The 18,467-nt window shown below is 46.8% G+C and overlaps 1 protein-coding gene across 5 annotated transcripts in view; it reads right to left on the reverse strand.

Moving 5' to 3' along the window:
* The window catches only part of LOC126484389 (centrosomin-like), a 435,221-nt gene that overhangs the window by 134,063 nt on the left and 282,691 nt on the right, over positions 1-18,467 (reverse strand). For all 5 annotated transcript variants that reach the window (XM_050107884.1, XM_050107886.1, XM_050107885.1 and 2 more), the window contains exon 3: positions 2,858-3,051. In XM_050107884.1, coding sequence (XP_049963841.1) covers positions 2,858-3,051 — 194 coding nt within the window. The remainder of the gene's footprint in view (positions 1-2,857; positions 3,052-18,467) is intronic.

Here is an 18,467-nt window from a genome sequence, read left to right on the forward strand (position 1 = left end):
CCTGGCTTGACTGTGAAGTCCGGAGTGTAAATGGCAATACATCTTGTTGTTGCAGTGAATTACTAATAAAATCAAGATACAGTTGGTAAAATTGATGTTTCACGAATCGTAGCTTAATGCACGGAGGAGTTCCCGACTTCCTCTGATAGTCATCACTTGATAAACATGTGCATCAACTTCTTTGTTCTATACAGGAACACTTGTCTCCATCAAAATCTAACATGAACGGAGTGAGGCATGGTGAGTTATGCTTTCAGATTAATTATTCAGCTAAGTTTCCAATGAACAGAAGAGTGCCCAAGACTGCATGCTATCAGTTTGCTAGCACTGATGGCATCAGCACGTATAGCCACACACTGAACTGCAACCTGTTGGAACCCTCTGTACTTGGGGGATGGAAGCCTCAACGAAGTAGCAATGTTAAAATGAGCACTGGCTTCTTCTCACTAGCTATGATCTTGTGGAATTTGATTCATCAATTACTCAATCTGGTGAAATTAAACTTGGAAAATTTGGCTATAGCCTAAAATAACCTAATTAATTAGTAAATAATTCAAATTATGGATTATCTCCCACTAATGTTTATTAATGAAATGATTCTATTATTTAAAAGAAAGTTTTCTATATTTTTTGTGCTACAGATCCGAGGTTCATAATTGGTCAGACAGTTTATACCATAAATTTATTGAGAAAGTAAATGATACACTAGAGGTACTAGCTTTTTTTTTCATTATGAATTTTGTTTCAGGTGTTCCCCCATTGTACCACATTTTTTACTGTGAGATAAACTATTTGGTTAGTGAAGATGTTTGCTCATTATTCCTGATACTGGGATGGTCATGTGTGGAATATCTGTCAGTCTATAGGTACAATGCATAATGGAATTTAAACTCTTTTTGTTTCTTTGCAGCTTTTCATTCTGTAATGTTTCCCATAGAAGTATGTCTACATTTTTTTTTTTTTTTTTTTGTCAGCCGTACTGTTTTAACCATGGGAGCTGAAGGGTTCATGTTCTCCATACCGGACGGTAGTATTTATGTGTACAAACTGCGCAACAGACAAACAAGCTGCCAAACTTTTATCCTATTCTGATGGGAATACTACATATAGTTATTTAGGTTGCTGCAAATGTGATGCTTATGTTTTCATGCATTTTGCAGTGCTCATAAAGGTTACACTCTCTCTCAAATGGTTATAGCTTACTAACAATTTCTAGCTAGATAGTACATAGGTACACTGGAGGAAATGACATATGCTCTTTTAGGGATATCTGCTTTAAGATATTTTAACTGATGGTGAAGGGTTGTGATTCCTAGCTTCAATGTTTTCTGTAAATGCGTTTACTGCTTTTGAATGTGTTTATCAAATTTATCTTTTTGTTCCTGATAAATTCATTAAAAAATATTGTTCTTTATAAATGAGTGTGTGGTATTGTACATATCTGCCTGGGTTATCAAAGTTTTATTTGCTATATCCTTTGTTTAATCTTGAGTTATTCGTTATTAATTTTGTTCAGTTGGTGTTATTGCACAATATTCTTGTCTTTGTCCTTGTGTCAAGTGGTTTTTCAATGATACACTAAGCTGGTGGTTCTTTTGTATTTTCCCCCATTTCATTTAATAATGTTTGTGTGATACACACAAACATTGCAGGCATTCTGGTAGTATTAGTTAAGCTTGGGCCAACAATTATGGCTTTATTTGTATGTCATTTCAAACATTCTGAAGAATTTCACTTTTGTGTCGCGCAGCAGTTCTGTTACTAAAGTCTAACGTGCTCAATAAGTCTTCAGTGCAATTTACTTAAATTTATAAGAGCAATAGGTAGTCCAGGTTGGAATATCAACAACATTTGGAATAGGATGGATTGCTACTCACAATGAAGATGACAATGAGTTGCAGACAGCTACAAAGAAAAGAGTGTTAAACATCGAGCTTTCGGCCTAAGCCTCAGGTGGGGAGAAGCGGGAATGCACACACGACACACCAACACAGGCGAGACTGCTACCTCTGGCTAGGAGCAGTCGGAGACAGCAGACTGTGTGTGTGAAGTGTGCTTGATTGTGTGTTTTCCTTTCTGCAGAAAGCTTTGGTCAAAAGCTCAATGTGTAACAATCTTTTAGTTGTGCCTATCTGGAAGTCAACATACATCTTTACAGTGAACAGCAACGTATCCCAGGATAAGTGTGGCTAAATTTGGCCGAGACTGCAGTCATGTGTGTGACTTGCATTTGTGCATGTCATCTATTTCTGACGAACGCTCTAAGGCCCGAAAGCTTTATTTGTGACAGTATTTTTGTTGTGCCTACCAGCGACTCAGCATCTCCGCTGTATGGTGAGTAGCAACTTTCCTTTTCATAATAGTGTTACATTCCATCCTAGATTTTTCCGTTATTTGGTTATAATATACTTATTTTTATTTGAATACATTTACTGATCATCAAGTGTCACTTGAGAGTGTTCTTTCGAGCACAAATTTCTGCGGAGGGAGGCAAGAAAAGTTCAATAGGAACCAAATCTCTAGATCAAACGGATCACTACACTGTTGTGCAGAAGCCATTAGCATGCTGTAGGGTGTCACACTTAGTCTTCCGAGGCAGTTGTTTCTCACAAGCACATTGTGATTCAAATTTGATATTACAATGAACAACTTTATTAACAGTACCCTGTGAATCTCTCAGCTCAATATGCAAAGAAAAACAAACTGAAAAGAATGGTAGGATTCCAATGACGACATTCAAAAATGTTCAAAATATTTTAAAAACTGTGGATACTATTCAATTTGGGCTAAAATTTAAATTAAAGTTTCCATATGTTCTTGTGACTATTATATTTAATGTCATAAAACTGATTCTTACTTTTAATTCTATATTTTCTTTAACAATTTGTTCTTTGTCATCTGATCCACTCATATGGTCCATTCGCTCCTCCAGAAAATATATTCGGAGCTTCAGATTGAAGTTTTCCTTCTGAAGATGACCAAGTTGTTCCTCGTACTCCTTCATCGTGCGGCCACGGTTTGGAGATGTTCTTCCTGGAGATCGTATGGCAACTGGAAACAGAAAAATTACACTGTAGTACCTTCTGTAGCCTAAAGGCTTCCAATTGGAATCAGACAATTTATGAAGGCAGGTTCAGGTATGAAGTCTAAAATGTGATCTGTACTAAATATATACAGGGTGTCCCTCATAAAAAGTCATAACACGGCTCTTCTCTGGTATTTTGGCAGATTTTTGCCATTTTATTTTTGCAATGTGTAGCTGGAATCAACCCAACCAAATACTGTGAATGAAGTCAGTTTGTTTCTTGTTGCAAACAACGTTATTTCCGAAATGAAATGTTACGAGCCGATTCAATAGAGCTGGTGAAGTAATGCTTATTCTTTATGTTTATGGCCCTGTTAATACATACAGATAAATCTGATATCGCAGAAGACAATTTGGCCCCACTTTATGAATTCCATGTTAAAAATAATTTAGCTTGTAACGGTAAAAGCTCAATGTCTTGTATCTACACCTGGTGACTTCTTAAGCAGCATTTCTTTGGGTTGACTCCAGCCACACAATGCAAAAACAAAATTACAAATATATGCTGAAACACCAGAGAAATCGTGCCTGGCAACTCTTTGGAGTGACTTCCTGTTTACATGTATCACATTATAAAAACTTTGACTGTTGTACAAATGAGTTAATGTGTTATATACTGGACTTGCTCGTACAATGACAATTTTTCAGGTATATTCAGTGGTATATATGAATATTGTCTGTAAAATATGCTCCGAATAAAATTTATAGGAAATGAGTAATAAATTAAAACATTATAGCTGATGCAGCTATAAACTTGTTTCCCTGTCACCATTTTGTTGGGAATGTCAGCAAGCAAATGTTTTGTAAAAGTTTGAAAGTATGAGTAAAATTTTGTTGCAAGTCTTTAATTGCTTTTATTTGTAAATATTGGATGAATGCAGCCATCGTATTCGTGCACAGTGAGTTATGCTGCCTCAAGGCACAAGGCATATACACAGTTTCTAGCTGTAATACCTTTCTTACTGTGTTTAAGGTTAACATAATACTTTTTACTGGTAGATTATAACTACAATTTTAATTTGATCAATTATTAAATGAAATATTGAAAGTCAAATTAGCCTACACCCAGAACTGCGTGCCATGAACCAAGTAAGCCACGTAGTAATATAGATAACTTAACACTTTCCAGTTTCATTTCTAAACAGTGAGGTCATCAGTACCACAATTCGAAAGTTACATGCATAAGATAGGTGTCCACTAAAAGTGGGCAGATCTGGTCAGATAGGCCAAACTATAAAGCAACGAAACTAAAAACACAGAGCAGAAGGCATAAAAGGGTAGGCCAAATCTAGAAACAGGAAAATCAGAGGGATAAGAGAGCAGTCTTTGCAAGGGGAGTGATCACGGGTCCTAGACCTAGGCAACACAAAGAGAGGCCCCAACTACAACCACCTTACCCCTGCTCCAGGAGTAAAGCAAAACCTTATAACTGAAAATAAAGGCTAGTTTCATGTAGGAAACTAAGACCCATGAATTGTCCACTAATATTAAAGACAAGGAATCTGGAAAGCTATACTAAGTACGAAGGGCCAAAAGAAGGCAACAATCCATCAATATATGGGATATGGTCAGTCTGGCTCCACAGCCACATTGTGGGGGTTGCTTGTTATGAAAGACAAAATAATAAGTGAGCCTGGTATTACAGATGCATAAACGGCATAAAACAGAGGACTCCTTCCAAGAAGAGCGGAAGGGAGGGCATCAAACTTCAGTGGTCTCCTCCACTGTTCGGAGTTCATTACTGAGAGCAGTAGTGCACCAGATATCATTTCCCTTTTAGGCAAAGAGAGATTTGATATGTAGCCACATATCTGTACCTGGAATTGCGATAGGGACGGGGGCAGGGGGGGGGGGGCGCAAGCATCTGCCTCTCTAGCCAAACGGTCAGCCAGTTCATTCTCTGGTATGCCCACATAACTTGGTGGTACCCAGAGAAAGAGAACTAAGAAGGCAGTGTGGCCAAGGGCAGAGAGAAGGTCATGGATGGCCGAGACCTAAGTGTGACAAGAGTAGCATTGGTCTATAGACTTCAGGGTGCTTATTGAGTCGGTATATATTAATTGCTAGAGTAAATGGTGTTCCGTGCCAGTAGGGGACATAAAAACATATCCCATCTCATCTATTGTTTTAGAACCATCAATATGGAAGAAGGTAACACCCTGGAACTCTTCAAGGATGAAACATACGAGACGCTGGAATATCTTAATGGCAATAGAGACCTTAGGACCCTGGAATAGGATGGGGAGAGGGGTGTGGGAGGAAATACACAGGGCACATTCCAGTGAGCGGAAATGGAGGTCTCGACAGAGGGAAATGAGATGCATCCCTACTGGCAATCCCACTCAAGGGTGGGTATCAGGAGGGAGACGTCCGTCGTTAACAAGGAGATGGTCAGAGAATCATCACATGGCGACCGTGTAAGAAACCAAGAGTTGACTCCGTCATATTTGTCGAGGGGGAATCCTTGCTTCTGTAGGGAGACTGTCGACGGGATTAGTGCGAAAGGCACTAACACCCAGACACACACCATAATGATGGTCGACGTTAATTAGTTTCAGAGCTGAAGGAGCCACTGAGCCATAAACCTGACAACCATAATCTAGTCTGGACAAAACCAAAGCGCAGTAAATATAATGAAGAGTGGCATGGTCTGTACCCCAAGACGTCTGGGCCAGGACGAAGAGCACCCACGCAGAGGCCCTCAGATGGTGCCTTGGAGCTGGCATTCAACAAATTCAACTGAGTAGCAGCTGCACCAGACGCAAAAATCATTGATATAAATGTCGTGGTAACCAGATGGCCAAGAGAGGTCGCAAGACCACTGCTGGCAACTATACAGAGTGACACTTAACACAGAACCCTGTGGGATACTGGTCTCTTGGACCCTAGGGGTGCTGTCTGAAGTGTCAACTCTAAGCTGGAAGAGCTGGTGGGATAAAAACTCACAGATAAAAATCTGAAGAAGTCCATGAAAGTCCCAGTCCTGAAAGGTAACTAATATGTGATGGCACCTAGTTATGTCGTATGCACTATGTATGTCAAGATTGTGACAAGGTCGGTTTGTTTTTGCTTTATGGTGCAAAAAAGAACTGGGGTCATACGTGCCCAAGTCAAAACTTTAGAGCAGAAACACAGAGAGGAGTACAATGACTATTCGTCAGACCCAATGGTCAGAACAGCAAACAGCTAAAAACAGGCACGTGGAAAAATGGCAAAAAAACATACAGAAATTAAAAGGCCTTCACCATATTGCTTTGGCAGATAAATTGCAAAACGCGGTAGACAGCATGAGCATCATTCGCTAAAACGGTTTATAAATCAGAAGGCAAACCCAAGCCGGAACATAAGAAGAAGAAGAAGAAGAAGAAGAAGAAGAAGAAAAAGAAGAAGGGCATTCATTCATGCAGGAAGTGGCGGACAGTTAAAATTTGGGCACAATGTGTACAAAGTGGTGCGCTAGCGCCACTTAGCAAATGAAGATGGCCAAAAAGGCAGTGCCCAATACGCAGCTGAGTTAAAATGATCTCCTCCCGGCGAGAGGGCCGAGGTGCTGGGAGAGGCTTAATAAGCTGAAGCTTATTCCCGTGAAGGGATGACATTGGCAAAGGGAAACCACCTCCTGGTTGGTTGGTTTAAAAGGGGGGGGGGGGGGGGGAAGAGGCCAAACTACAAGCTCATCAATCCCTTGTTCCTAATAAAACAATGCCACACGTGAGAGAATAAAAAAGATGAGACATGTAACACAAAACGGAAAGAAAGGAAAAACCACAAGAACGAAGGAAAGGCAACAAACCCTAAAAGTAACAAAAGAGGACAAGAAAACAACAGAGGTGCTAGAAACAGAAGAGAGTAAAACAAAAAAGCACGAGAATAAAAAGGAGAAGCCAGCCAATCTGCAACACATTAAAACTTCCACCCTAAAAGCACTAGGGTGGAGGACACAGAGGGACAAAGGACATGCACTAAAACCTACATAGAAGTATAAAACCCACTCTCATGGATAAAACTTGAAACTAAAGCTGCTGCTGAGGCATCGTTGCCCAACACCGAAGGTATGGAGCTAGGTAAGAAAAGTCCGCCAAAGAATGGCTATAAGCAGGCAGTCCAGCAAGAGGTGGACGACTGTCATTTGGGAGTCACAGCAACACAGAGGTGGGTACTCGCGATGGATTAGGTGACCATGCATTAGCCATGTATGGCCGATGCGGAGCTGCCAGAGGACAACTGATTCCCTGCGAGAGCACCACATGGAAGATTTGTGCACATTCGTCGTCTCCTTAATGACAAGCAGCTTGTTGTGTGTACTGTTATGCCATTCCGTCTCCCAAAGCCCGAAAACCCAGCAGCGTAAGACAGAACTCAGGTCATCTTCGGAGATACCCAGCTCCAGAAGCTGTTTCCGCATCGCCTGTATTGCCAGCCTGTCGACAAGTTCGTTGCCTGGGATTCCAGGGGTCTACACAAACACCACTTAACAAAGGGACCATTCAAGGGCAGAGAGGGACTCCTGGATAGACGCTACCAGAGGATGGCGAGGGTAGCACTGGTCGATAGCTTGTAGGCTGCTCAATAAGTCAGTAAACAGCAGAAATGACGTGCCAGGGCATGAGCGGAAGTACTCAAGACCACGAGGTATGGCCACCGGCTCTGCAGTGAAAACACTGTAGCCATCTGGCAAGGAGTGCTGTTCAATATGTCCTCCATGAACATAAGCAAAGCCTACATGACAATCAGCCATTGAGCTGTCAGCGTAAACCACTTCAGAGCCCCGGAACACGTCAAGAATTGAGAGGAAGTGACAGCGGAGAGTCGCAGGGTTAACGTGAGTCCTTAGGGTCTTGTGAAAGGTCCAGATGAATCTGCGGGCGAGGTGTACACCATGGAAGCATACACGATCGGACCGCAAGTAGAGGTGGTAAAGGGAAGGACTGCAGTTTGGAGAGAAGGGACCGCACACAAACTGCAATCATTAGCCCTGACCTGGGCCACCGATGAGGCAGATGAACTGCCATGGGTGGGAAAAGGAGATGGTAATTCGGATGCTCGAGAGAACTATGAATGTGTGCAACGTAACTGGTGAGCAGTTGTGCACATCTGATCTGCAATGGAGGGACCCCAACCTCCACCAGTACAGTGGTCACCGGACTCGTCCTGAAAGTTCCTGTCGCTAGTCTAACCCCGAGTGGTGCACAGGGTCGAGTAAATGCAACGCTGAAGGTGCTGCCGAACCATAAACCACACTCCCATAGTCAATTCATGATTGGACAAGGGCTCTGTAGAGCAGAGGCTCGAGCATAGTGCTCGGCAATTGCGTTTGCGTCGGTAGATAACACGCCATTTATAGCAACACCAGGAACACCTGTTGCGGTCTGGTACCCGAAAAGACGTTTGAGCTTCACCCAGACTTGGGGAGGTGATGTATGACACCCAATGGTCGAAAAGTATCTCTCCCAACACTCCTGCTTCCGTCGTTTGATAAGTTGGTGAATGCGGGCACAGAACCGTTTAAAGGCTATGATGTGCTCCAGAGAAGGGTGCCGCTTATGCGGCGGCAGACATCGCCGAGTTCCTCAATTGCTTCAGCGACTTTCAGCGGCCAACAAGGGACTGCCTTAAGCCTCTGACACCCTAAAGAGCGTTTTCTGCCGCAGAAACAGTTGTTGCAGTCACCTGCTCAACCATCACATTGATGTTACCGTGTGGGGGAGATTCAACGGTGACATCAGAGGTGAAAGTTACCCAGTCTGCCCATCTGGGTAGGTGTCTGTGGGCCTGACACTGGGACAGCGACAGGAAGATGGTGAAGTGATCACTACCACACAGGTCATGATGAGCTCTCCGCCGCCTCCTGACAGACAGCGACACAGAGATCACCAGAGGGAATATAGGTACTCGTGGGCTGAGGTACAAGGATGGCAAGCCTTGGCAGCAGCATCAACAGCCCTGTTTCCTGGAAGACCGACATGATCACTGACCCACAGAAACATGACACTGGCACAACAAAGAGTGAGCAAGTGACAGATTTACTTGACCCGCTGCACTAAGGGATGAGCAGTGTACAGCATACATAGACATTGGAGGGCACGGAGTCAGTCAGAGCACAGGACACAATTGAAAGGCTGTGTCGCCGGATGTACTCTGTGGCCTGATACAAGGTGAAGAGCTCAGCTGTAAATACTGAGTAGTGTGCCGGAAGATGATATCGAAAGATACGGCTGCCAATGACGAAGGCACACTCGTCCCCATGGTCAGTCCAAGAGCTGTCAGTGTATACAAAGGTACTATCGTGAAGTTCCATGCAAAAGTCATGAAACTGGAGGTTACAGACCGAGGCTGGAGAAGTGTCCATAGGAAGCGAATGAAGGCCACAGTTTACTTGGGCCGCTTCACGAAGCAAATGTGGTGAAGGGTTTACACCTCCCAGTGATCTAGTACCTTCCACCGCGGAAGTCGAACACGCACCAGAACAAATGGACGTGGTCAGCCCATAGAGGGCTCCGCCTCCGCGGCGGCTATTCCGCGCAGCGGCTCTCGCGCAGAGAGGGTGCCACCGCTACGCCAAATGCAGAGAAGCAGCCAATAGCCGCTCCCTCCGGTTTCATATATAGGGACCCGCTCTGCTCTAGTCGAATCAGTCTGGTACTCGCTCTGGATTTCGTTTCTATCTCGGCAGTATTGCATTCTGGTCTTTGCTCGTTGTTGACATTTGCCTGGCTCTGGTTCTGAGTGGATTTACTGTTGGTGTTTGGTGTTGTGGTTTCAACAAGCCTCTGTTGTTTATCTCTTCCTTGTTGTGTCGGTCATAGTCGGTTGTGGTGGATTGTTGTCAGTTGTCGTTGGTCCGCAGTCCGACTCGTCCTTGTATTTACCCGGTGGTGCATGCTCCACCGCCGGCGGCTCCCCCACCTGGCGGCTCCGATCCGCAGCCAAGGCGTTCCCCCACTTGGTTTTGGTTACTACAGGGAAGTTGCAGGTAGTGTTAAGTTAAGCCGCCATAGCAAGTGGTGAAAGTGGACGCCAGGAGGTAACATATATGAGCCCCAAACTGACGATCTAAGGGATCATCAAAAGAGGAGGCACAGGAGGAGTGGCCACGCATGGCAAATGGCATGCATACCTGCTGAGAAGAAAGACACGGCAGTAGGACAGTGGTAGTTCAGCAGCTTCAGCATACAGACGCTCAACCAGGCTGGTGTAAAAGGCGCCCATTGCCGAACAGATGCCATGATTGTGGATAGCGTTGAATTGCCGTAAAAGGGATGGGCGCGCAGATGCGCACACATAGCACCCACAGTCGAGTTTCGAATGGACAAGGGACTGGTAAAAACAGAGGAGGGTGGTTCGATTGGCACCCCCAGAAAGTACCATTGAGGACAGTGGGCTGTCAGGTGAGACACATGGGAGGACCAAGAGTGTTTCCTATCGACCATGAGCCCCAGAAATTTGGTAGTTTGAACGAACGGAAGGGCAACAGGCTCAAGATGTAGAGGTGGTGGGAGAAACCATTTGCGCCGTCAGAAATTCATACAGAGGGTTTTGTCAGGAGAAAAGCGAAAGCCATTGTCGATGCTCCAGGAGTAATGACGATCAAGACAGTGCTCCAGATGCCGCACAGCAACACAGGTCCGTGGAGAACTGCAACAGATGACAAAATCGACAACAAAGAGCCAGAGATGCCAGGTGGGAGACAGGTCAATCCACGGTTAATGGAGATAGCGAAGACGACGCTGCTCAGGACGGAACCCTGAGGACACCATTTTCCTGGATAAAGGTATTCGACTAGGCGGATCCCACACGCACCTTGAAAACCTGGTCTTGTAAAAAATGCCCAAATGTTAGCAAGAAATGGAGGTTTTTGTCCTTACCGGGCTTAGGTATGGGTATGACCGTGGCTTCACGCCAGCATCCAGGAAATGTGCCCTCAGCCAAGATGTGGTTGTACGTGTTAAGCAGGAAGTGCTTGCCCGCAAGAGAAAGGTGCTGCAACATCTGAATGTGGATGGCGTCTGGCCCTGGGGCATAGGATCGGGATGAACTGAGAGCTCCCTCATAGTAAAGACGGCAATGCAGCATTCACGATTCAGTGAAGAGAAGCGTATCGCATGAGCCTCCTCTGCTTGTTTCCGATGGAGGAAGGCAAGGTGATAGGGAAAGAGCTCGAAACTTTCACAAAATGGCGGCCCAAGGTGTTGGAGATAGAATAGGGTCCACAATGACATCGTCAGCGCCTGTCAGGCCGGAAATTGGGAATGGAGAGCCGTCGGAGGTTGGGCCAAACGACAGAGGAAGGTGTGGAACTGTTAAAAGAACTAGTGAATGAAATCCAGCTAGCTCTTTTGCCGTCCCGAAGAACGCGACGACACTTTGCACGCATCTGTTTATAATGAATGCAGTTTGCCATCATAGGGTGGCAGTTACAAACGCGGAGAGAACGTCTATGTCTGTGAATTGCGTTGCTGCATGCTTCAGTCCACCAAGGAACTGGGACACGACGTGGTAGAGAGGAAGAGTGGGGAATGCACGTTCTGCAGCAGTAAGGGTAATGTTTGCGAAATATTCGACCTGGTCATCATAACTGGGGAAATCTCTTCTTCGGTGGTCTCCAGGAAGGAGCTAAGCCGTCAGTAAGCGTTAGTAAGCTGCCATTTGGGCGTGCACCCATGTGGGGTACAAGTCAGCAAACGGATAGCACATGGGAAATGTTAACTTGAGTAGGTGTCACAAGGAACGGACCACTCACGACGATGGGCAATCTGAGCAGTGCAGAAGGATAGGTCCAAATGAGAATAGGTGTGCGAGGACTCAGAAAGGAAAGTGGGTGCTCCAGTGTTAAGCAAAAAGAGGTCAGCCAAGAGGGCACCTTCTGACACGTCATGGGAGAACCCCAAACGGGATGATGTGCATTGAAGCCACCAAGTATAAAAAATGGTGGAGGTAGTTGCCTAATAAGTTGAAGGAAGTCTGTCCTGGTGACAGCGAATGATGGAGGGACATATATAGTACAGAGGGAAAAAGTCAGGAAGTAAAAGGTGAACTGCAACAGCTTGAAGATTGGTAGTCAGGGAGATGGGTCGACTATGAATGTCACCCCAAATGAGCAGCCTTACACCCCCATGAGAGGGAATGCCAACCTCAGGGGTTGGTCAAAACGAATCGGTAAGAAATGTGAAAGCTCAAAGTGGTTGCGATGGCGCAATTTCGATTCCTAAAGGCAGAGTACAAGGTGACACTGAGACGCTAAAATCAGCCATAAATCCTCTTTGTGGGACCGAAGGCCACTAACGTTCCATTAGAGGACAGGCATGATGAAGAGACGTAGGGCAGCTGCCAAGTGACAGCTGGGATAAAGGCGCTACTACAGGGCACAGAAGCAGAAGGACCTACTCCATGGGGTCCACAGAAACATCAGCTTGCTTGTGCGGACGGCCTGTGCAGTCCAACGCCAAAAAACTGTTGTTGGTGCGCACCAGCGACGCATAGGCTGGCTGGGCTAAGGTTCCACATGCCAACACCATCAAAGAGTATATTCGAGATGACGAAGAAGACCGTTTGCCTTTGGAGGACTTCTTTGAGCCTTTCTGGTTAGATGAAGACTCGGGTGGTGTTTGGCTGGAAGGATCCTAGCTTTACACTGGGCGATTCTACAACCTCAGAGCTGAATTGGAGGTCGCATGTCTGTGTGACCATGTCCTTCATGGAGCGAGGGGTAACAAGAACAGAACTATAGGTACCAAACAGGAGAACACAGGGTTTGTGACTAGCCAGTAGCTTGCGAGCAACTGGATAGGGCATCTTTCCTTTACCTGGATCTCTTGAACTGCTCCCTCATCAAGATACACTGGACACTCCTGAGAAGAGGCAGCATGGCTGCCATTGCAGTTGATATAGTGGGGAGAAGGATGTGGACAATCGCCCTCCTGCGCATTCCTACCACAGGTGACACATTTAGCTGGGTGTCGACTCGACATTCTAATGTGATTAAAACGATGACACTGGTAGCAGGGCATCGGGTTCAAAACGTATGGCCGGACTCTGATAAATTTCATAGCCTGCTTTGAGCCTGGAAAGAAGCACCACTCTATCAAAGGTGAGAAAGAGAAATCGGGTGGGCACTAAGGAGGAATCTACCTTTTTCATTAAAAAATGAAAAGTAGTGACACACTGATCAGAGAGGTAAGACTGTATGTCGGCTTCAGTTAGACTGACGAGTATCCTGGCATATATTACATCATGGGAAGAATTCAAAGTTCTGTGGGCCTCGACACGAACAGGATAACCATGGAGAAGCGAGGCAGCAAGCAGTTGTGCCTGAGAATCAGGAGGTTTTTTTTTTTTTTGTTTGTGGTTTTAGGGCGCAAAACTTCTATGGTCATTAGCGCCCAGCCCGTGGCGTAGGAAACAGGAAAAAACGAAAGTTAAAATCAGCAGCAATGGGAACAAGGTCATAAAATTTGAGAAACTAAAGGCAGAAGGAATGCTTAAAAATCCACTATAGAAAGGGGTTGTTTGTCCCCAAAAAAAGCTTCAAATCACTGACGTCATTTCACTGTCGCTAATAAACTGTAGAACGCGGTCAGCTGAGTGCGTGTCATCTGCTAAAATCGACGATAGATCAGGCGATAGCTGTAGACGGGAGCGTAACGGATTAAAATAGGGGCACTCAATTAAAAGGTGTCTGACCGTCCACAGCTGAGAGCAGTGGGGACAGAGTGGGGGAGGATCACCGCTTAAAAGATGTCGATGGCTAAAAAGACAGTGCCCTATCCGGAGTCTAGCTAAAATTACCTCCTCCCGACGACGCGTTCGGGAGGAAGAGGTCCAAGCGCAAGGAAGGGCTTTCACTTCCCGCAATTTATTATGGGGAAGTGTTGACCAATGCGCATGCCATAAATGAGCAACGTGGCGACATAAACCACTCCGTAGATCGGTAAACGGAAGAGACTGAATAGCTGGCCGAAGAAGAGAGACTGCAGCCTTGGCCGCTATATCGGCCGCTTCATTCCCACAGATACCAGCGTGTCCCGGGAGCCAGAGGAACGCCACTGAGACGCCCCTCAGGTGGAGCAAGCGCAGACAGTCCTGAATCCGGTGGACCAGAGGGTGCACAGGGTAAAGAGCTTGGAGACTTAGGAGAGAGCTGAGAGAATCTGAGCAGATTACGTACTGTATCCGCTGATGGCGGCGGATGTAGTGGACAGCCTGGAGAACAGCGTAAAGCTCCGCAGTATAAACCGAACACTGGTCGGGAAGCCGAAAGTGATTTGGGGTGTCGCCAACAATATAGGCACTCCCTACACCTAACGATGTTTTCGAGCCGTCGGTGTAAATAAATGTGGCTTCCGGCATTCGTGCACATAGAGCAGCAAATGCCCGACGGTAGACAAGTGTAGGGGTACCATCCTTGGGAAATTGACATAGGTCTCTGAGCAAGTCGATCCGGGGACGGAGCCAAGGCGGTGCTGTACCCCAAGTTGTCAAGAAGGTTTTAGGAAAGCGGAAGGAAAGAGAATGGAGCAGTTGACGGAAGCGGACTCCCGGGGGTAGTAGGGAGGAGGAGCGGCCTGCATACCCGACATCAAAGGAGGCGTCGAAAAAAAGGTCATGGGCTGGATTAGCAGGCATGGAAGACAGATGGCTAGCATAACGACTCAGAAGGACTGCCCGCCGATTGGACAGCGGAGGTTCAGCAGTCTCAGCATAAAGGCTTTCCACAGGGCTGGTGTAAAAAGCTCCAGACACTAAACGTAATCCACGGTGGTGGATAGAGTCGAGACGCCGAAGAATAGACGGCCGAGCAGAGGAGTAGACTATGCTTCCATAATCCAATTCCGAGCGCACTAAGGCGCGATAGAGGCGGAGAAGGACCACTCGGTCCGCTCCCCAGGAGGTACCATTCAGGACACGGAGGGTGTTAAGGGAACGCAGACAGCGAGCCGAAAGATAGGAAACGTGGGAGGACCAGCACAGTTTTCTGTCAAACATAAGACCCAAGAATTTAGCGACGTCGGAAAACGGAAGGTTGACAGGACCTAGATGTAAGGAGGGCGGAAGAAACTCCTTACGTCGCCAAAAATTAACACAAACGGTCTTACTGGGTGAGAAACGGAAGCCGGTTTCGATGCTCCACGAGTAGAGGCGATCGAGACATCCTTGAAGACGTCTTTCAAGAAGGCTGGTCCGTTGAGAACTGTAGTAGATCGCAAAATCGTCCACAAAGAGGGAGCCCGAGACATCAGGAAGGAGACAATCCATAATTGGATTAATGGCGATGGCAAACAGTACAACACTCAGCACGGAGCCCTGGGGTACCCCGTTTTCTTGGGAGAAAGTACGGGAGAGAGTAGTGTTCACCCGCACCCTAAATGTGCGCTCTGCCATAATTTCGCGAAGAAAAAGGGGCAGCCGGCCTCGAAAGCCCCAAGAGAACAGTGTGTGGAGGATGCCTGTCCTCCAACAGGTATCGTATGCTCTCTCCAGATCAAAAAATATTGCTACCGTTTGGCGTTTCCGGAGAAAATTGTTCATGATATAAGTGGAGAGAGCAACAAGATGGTCAACGGCAGAACGATGCTTTCGGAATCCGCATTGGGCTGGTGTTAAAAGACTCCAGGATTCCAGCCACCAAGCTAAACGGTAATTCACCATACGCTCCAAAACCTTACAGACACTACTCGTGAGAGAAATGGGGCGATAGCTAGAGGGGAGATGTTTGTCCTTTCCAGGTTTCGGAACGGGAACGACAATAGCTTCCCGCCATCGCCTGGGAAAGGTACTGTTGGTCCAAATTCGATTATAAAGGCGAAGGAGGTAACGCAGACTATGGGTTGATAAATGCAGCAACATTTGGAGATGGATACCATCCTGTCCTGGGGCGGAGGAGCGAGAAGAAGAGTTGGAGTTCCAGCATGGAGAAAACAGTATTGTAGCTTTCGTGATTTTGAAAGGAGAAAGCAAGATGTCGCACTTCCGCTGCACGTTTCTTCGGGAGAAACGCTGGCGGGTAATTTGAAGAGCTCGAAACCTCAGCAAAATGCTGAGCCAATGAGTTAGAAATTGCGACGGGGTCCACTAAGGTATCATGCGCGACAGTGAGCCCAGAGACCGGGGAGAAACTAGGCGCGCCTGAGAACCGTCGAAGCCGACTCCAAACTTCCGTGGACGGAGTGAAGGTGTTAAATGAGCTAGTAAAGAATTTCCAGCTTGCCTTCTTGCTATCGCGGATGACGCGACGGCATCGCGCACGGAGCTGCTTATATCGGATACAGTTGGCCAAAGTTGGATGGTGACGGAAAATGCGAAGAGCCCGTCGCCGCTCACGTATTGCGTCACGGCATGCCTCGTTCCACCAAGGAACTGGGGGGCGCCGGGGCAATTCGGAGGTGCGTGGTATTGAACGTTCCGCAGCTGTGAGAATAACGTCGGTAACATGTGTGACCTCATCGTCGACGCTGGGAAAGCGACGGTCATCGAATGTCGCTAGAGACGAAAAAAGTGTCCAATCGGCTTGGGCAAACTTCCAGCGTCGCGGGCGCATGTATGGCAGTTGAGGCTGCAGTCTAAGAACACATGGAAAGTGGTCACTCGAGTGTGTATCATCAAGGGCGAACCATTCGAAGCGCCGAGCTAGCGGAACAGTACCGACCGCAAGGTCCAAATGAGATAAATTTGTCGTGGAGGCAGACAAAAATGTGGGGACCCCAGTGTTGAGGCAGACTAGATCCGCTTGGTGGAAGACGTCTAGCAATAGTGAGCCACGTGGACAAGGATGTGGAGATCCCCAAAGTGGGTGGTGGGCATTGAAGTCCCCAACCAGCAAATAGGGGGGTGGAACCTGACGAAGAAGATGAAGGAGATCAGCTCGTGCCATTGGTGTGGACGATGGAATGTATACCGTACAAAGAGAGAACGTGTATCCAGAAAGGGAAAGACGGATGGCGACAGCTTGGAAGGAAGTGTTTAAATGGATTGGGTGATAATGGAGAGTATCGTGGAGAAGAATCATGAGTCCTCCATGGGCTGGAGTGCCTTCAACTGAGGGGAGGTCATATCGGACGGACTGAAAATGAGGGAGAACAAAGCGGTCATGGGGACGCAGCTTTGTTTCCTGAAGACAGAAGATGACCGGCGAGTAGGATCGTAAGAGGATCGACAATTCATCCCGATTGGCTCGAATGCCGCGGATATTCCAGTGGATAATGGACATAGGGTGAACAGAAAATGGAGGAACGTGACCAAGGGTGCTGTCAACTCAACGACTGCTCAGAGCTTGCGACCGACACCATGGAATGGCATTCAGTCGAAGGCAGAAGATCCTGATCAATAGGTTGGTCAGGAGCAGCTCCTGCCACCAACGATCGGCCAGTTGACCGGCCACCAGCAGTGCGCCTCGGCGACACAGAAGACGGCCGAGGGCGATTTCCGCCAGGTGGTGCTGTAGATGGGACACGCCTTGGCGGAGAAGGAGAGGAACTGTGTTTCTTCGTAGCCTTCTTAGAAGTATGATGTTTAGATGAAGGAGGAACCGATGGTTGTGAAGTTGCGGTACGTAAAAACTCTTCACGAGAATGCTCTTTTTTCGAAGACTTGGCGTCTGACTTTTGGGCTCGAGATTTAGCAGAACCCGACGAAGGGTGAGCCATAGAGTGGGCAGGCGAAAGGGGTGAGGTTGAACGGGCGATCTTTGCGCTGGCCGATCTGACGACCGTGGTACTAAAGGTGAGGTCGCAAGTCTGCGTGGCCGCCTCCTTTGTTGGTCGAGGAGAAGCAAGGACAGTGCTGTATTTACCTTTCTGAGGCACGGTGGGCTGTCGACTGGCGAGTAACTTTCGAGCAGCAAAGGTCGACACCTTTTCCTTCACTCTTATTTCCTGGATGAGCTTTTCATCCTTAAAAACGGGGCAATCTCGAGAGGAAGCAGCGTGGTCACCCATACAGTTGATGCAGCGAGGGGATGGAGGTGGACAAGCACCCTCATGGGCATCCTTGCCACATGTAACACATTTGGCCAGATTGGAACAGGACTGGCTGGTGTGATTGAACCGCTGACATCGATAGCAACGCGTAGGGTTTGGGACATAAGGGCGAACGGAAATTATCTCATAGCCTGCTTTGATTTTTGATGGGAGTTGAACTTTGTCAAATGTCAAGAAGACAGTGCGGGTTGGAATGATGTTCGAGTCAACCCTTCTCATAACCCGATGAACAGCCGTGACGCCCTGGTCAGACAGGTAGTGCTGAATTTCTTCGTCAGACAATCCATCGAGGGAGCGTGTATAAACGACTCCACGCGAGGAATTTAAGGTACGGTGCGGTTCCACCCGGACAGGGAAGGTGTGGAGCAGAGAAGTACGCAGCAATTTTTGAGCCTGGAGGGCACTGTGTG

This window comes from Schistocerca serialis, chromosome 6 (assembly GCF_023864345.2).
Source record: "Schistocerca serialis cubense isolate TAMUIC-IGC-003099 chromosome 6, iqSchSeri2.2, whole genome shotgun sequence".
Taxonomy (NCBI): domain Eukaryota; kingdom Metazoa; phylum Arthropoda; class Insecta; order Orthoptera; family Acrididae; genus Schistocerca; species Schistocerca serialis.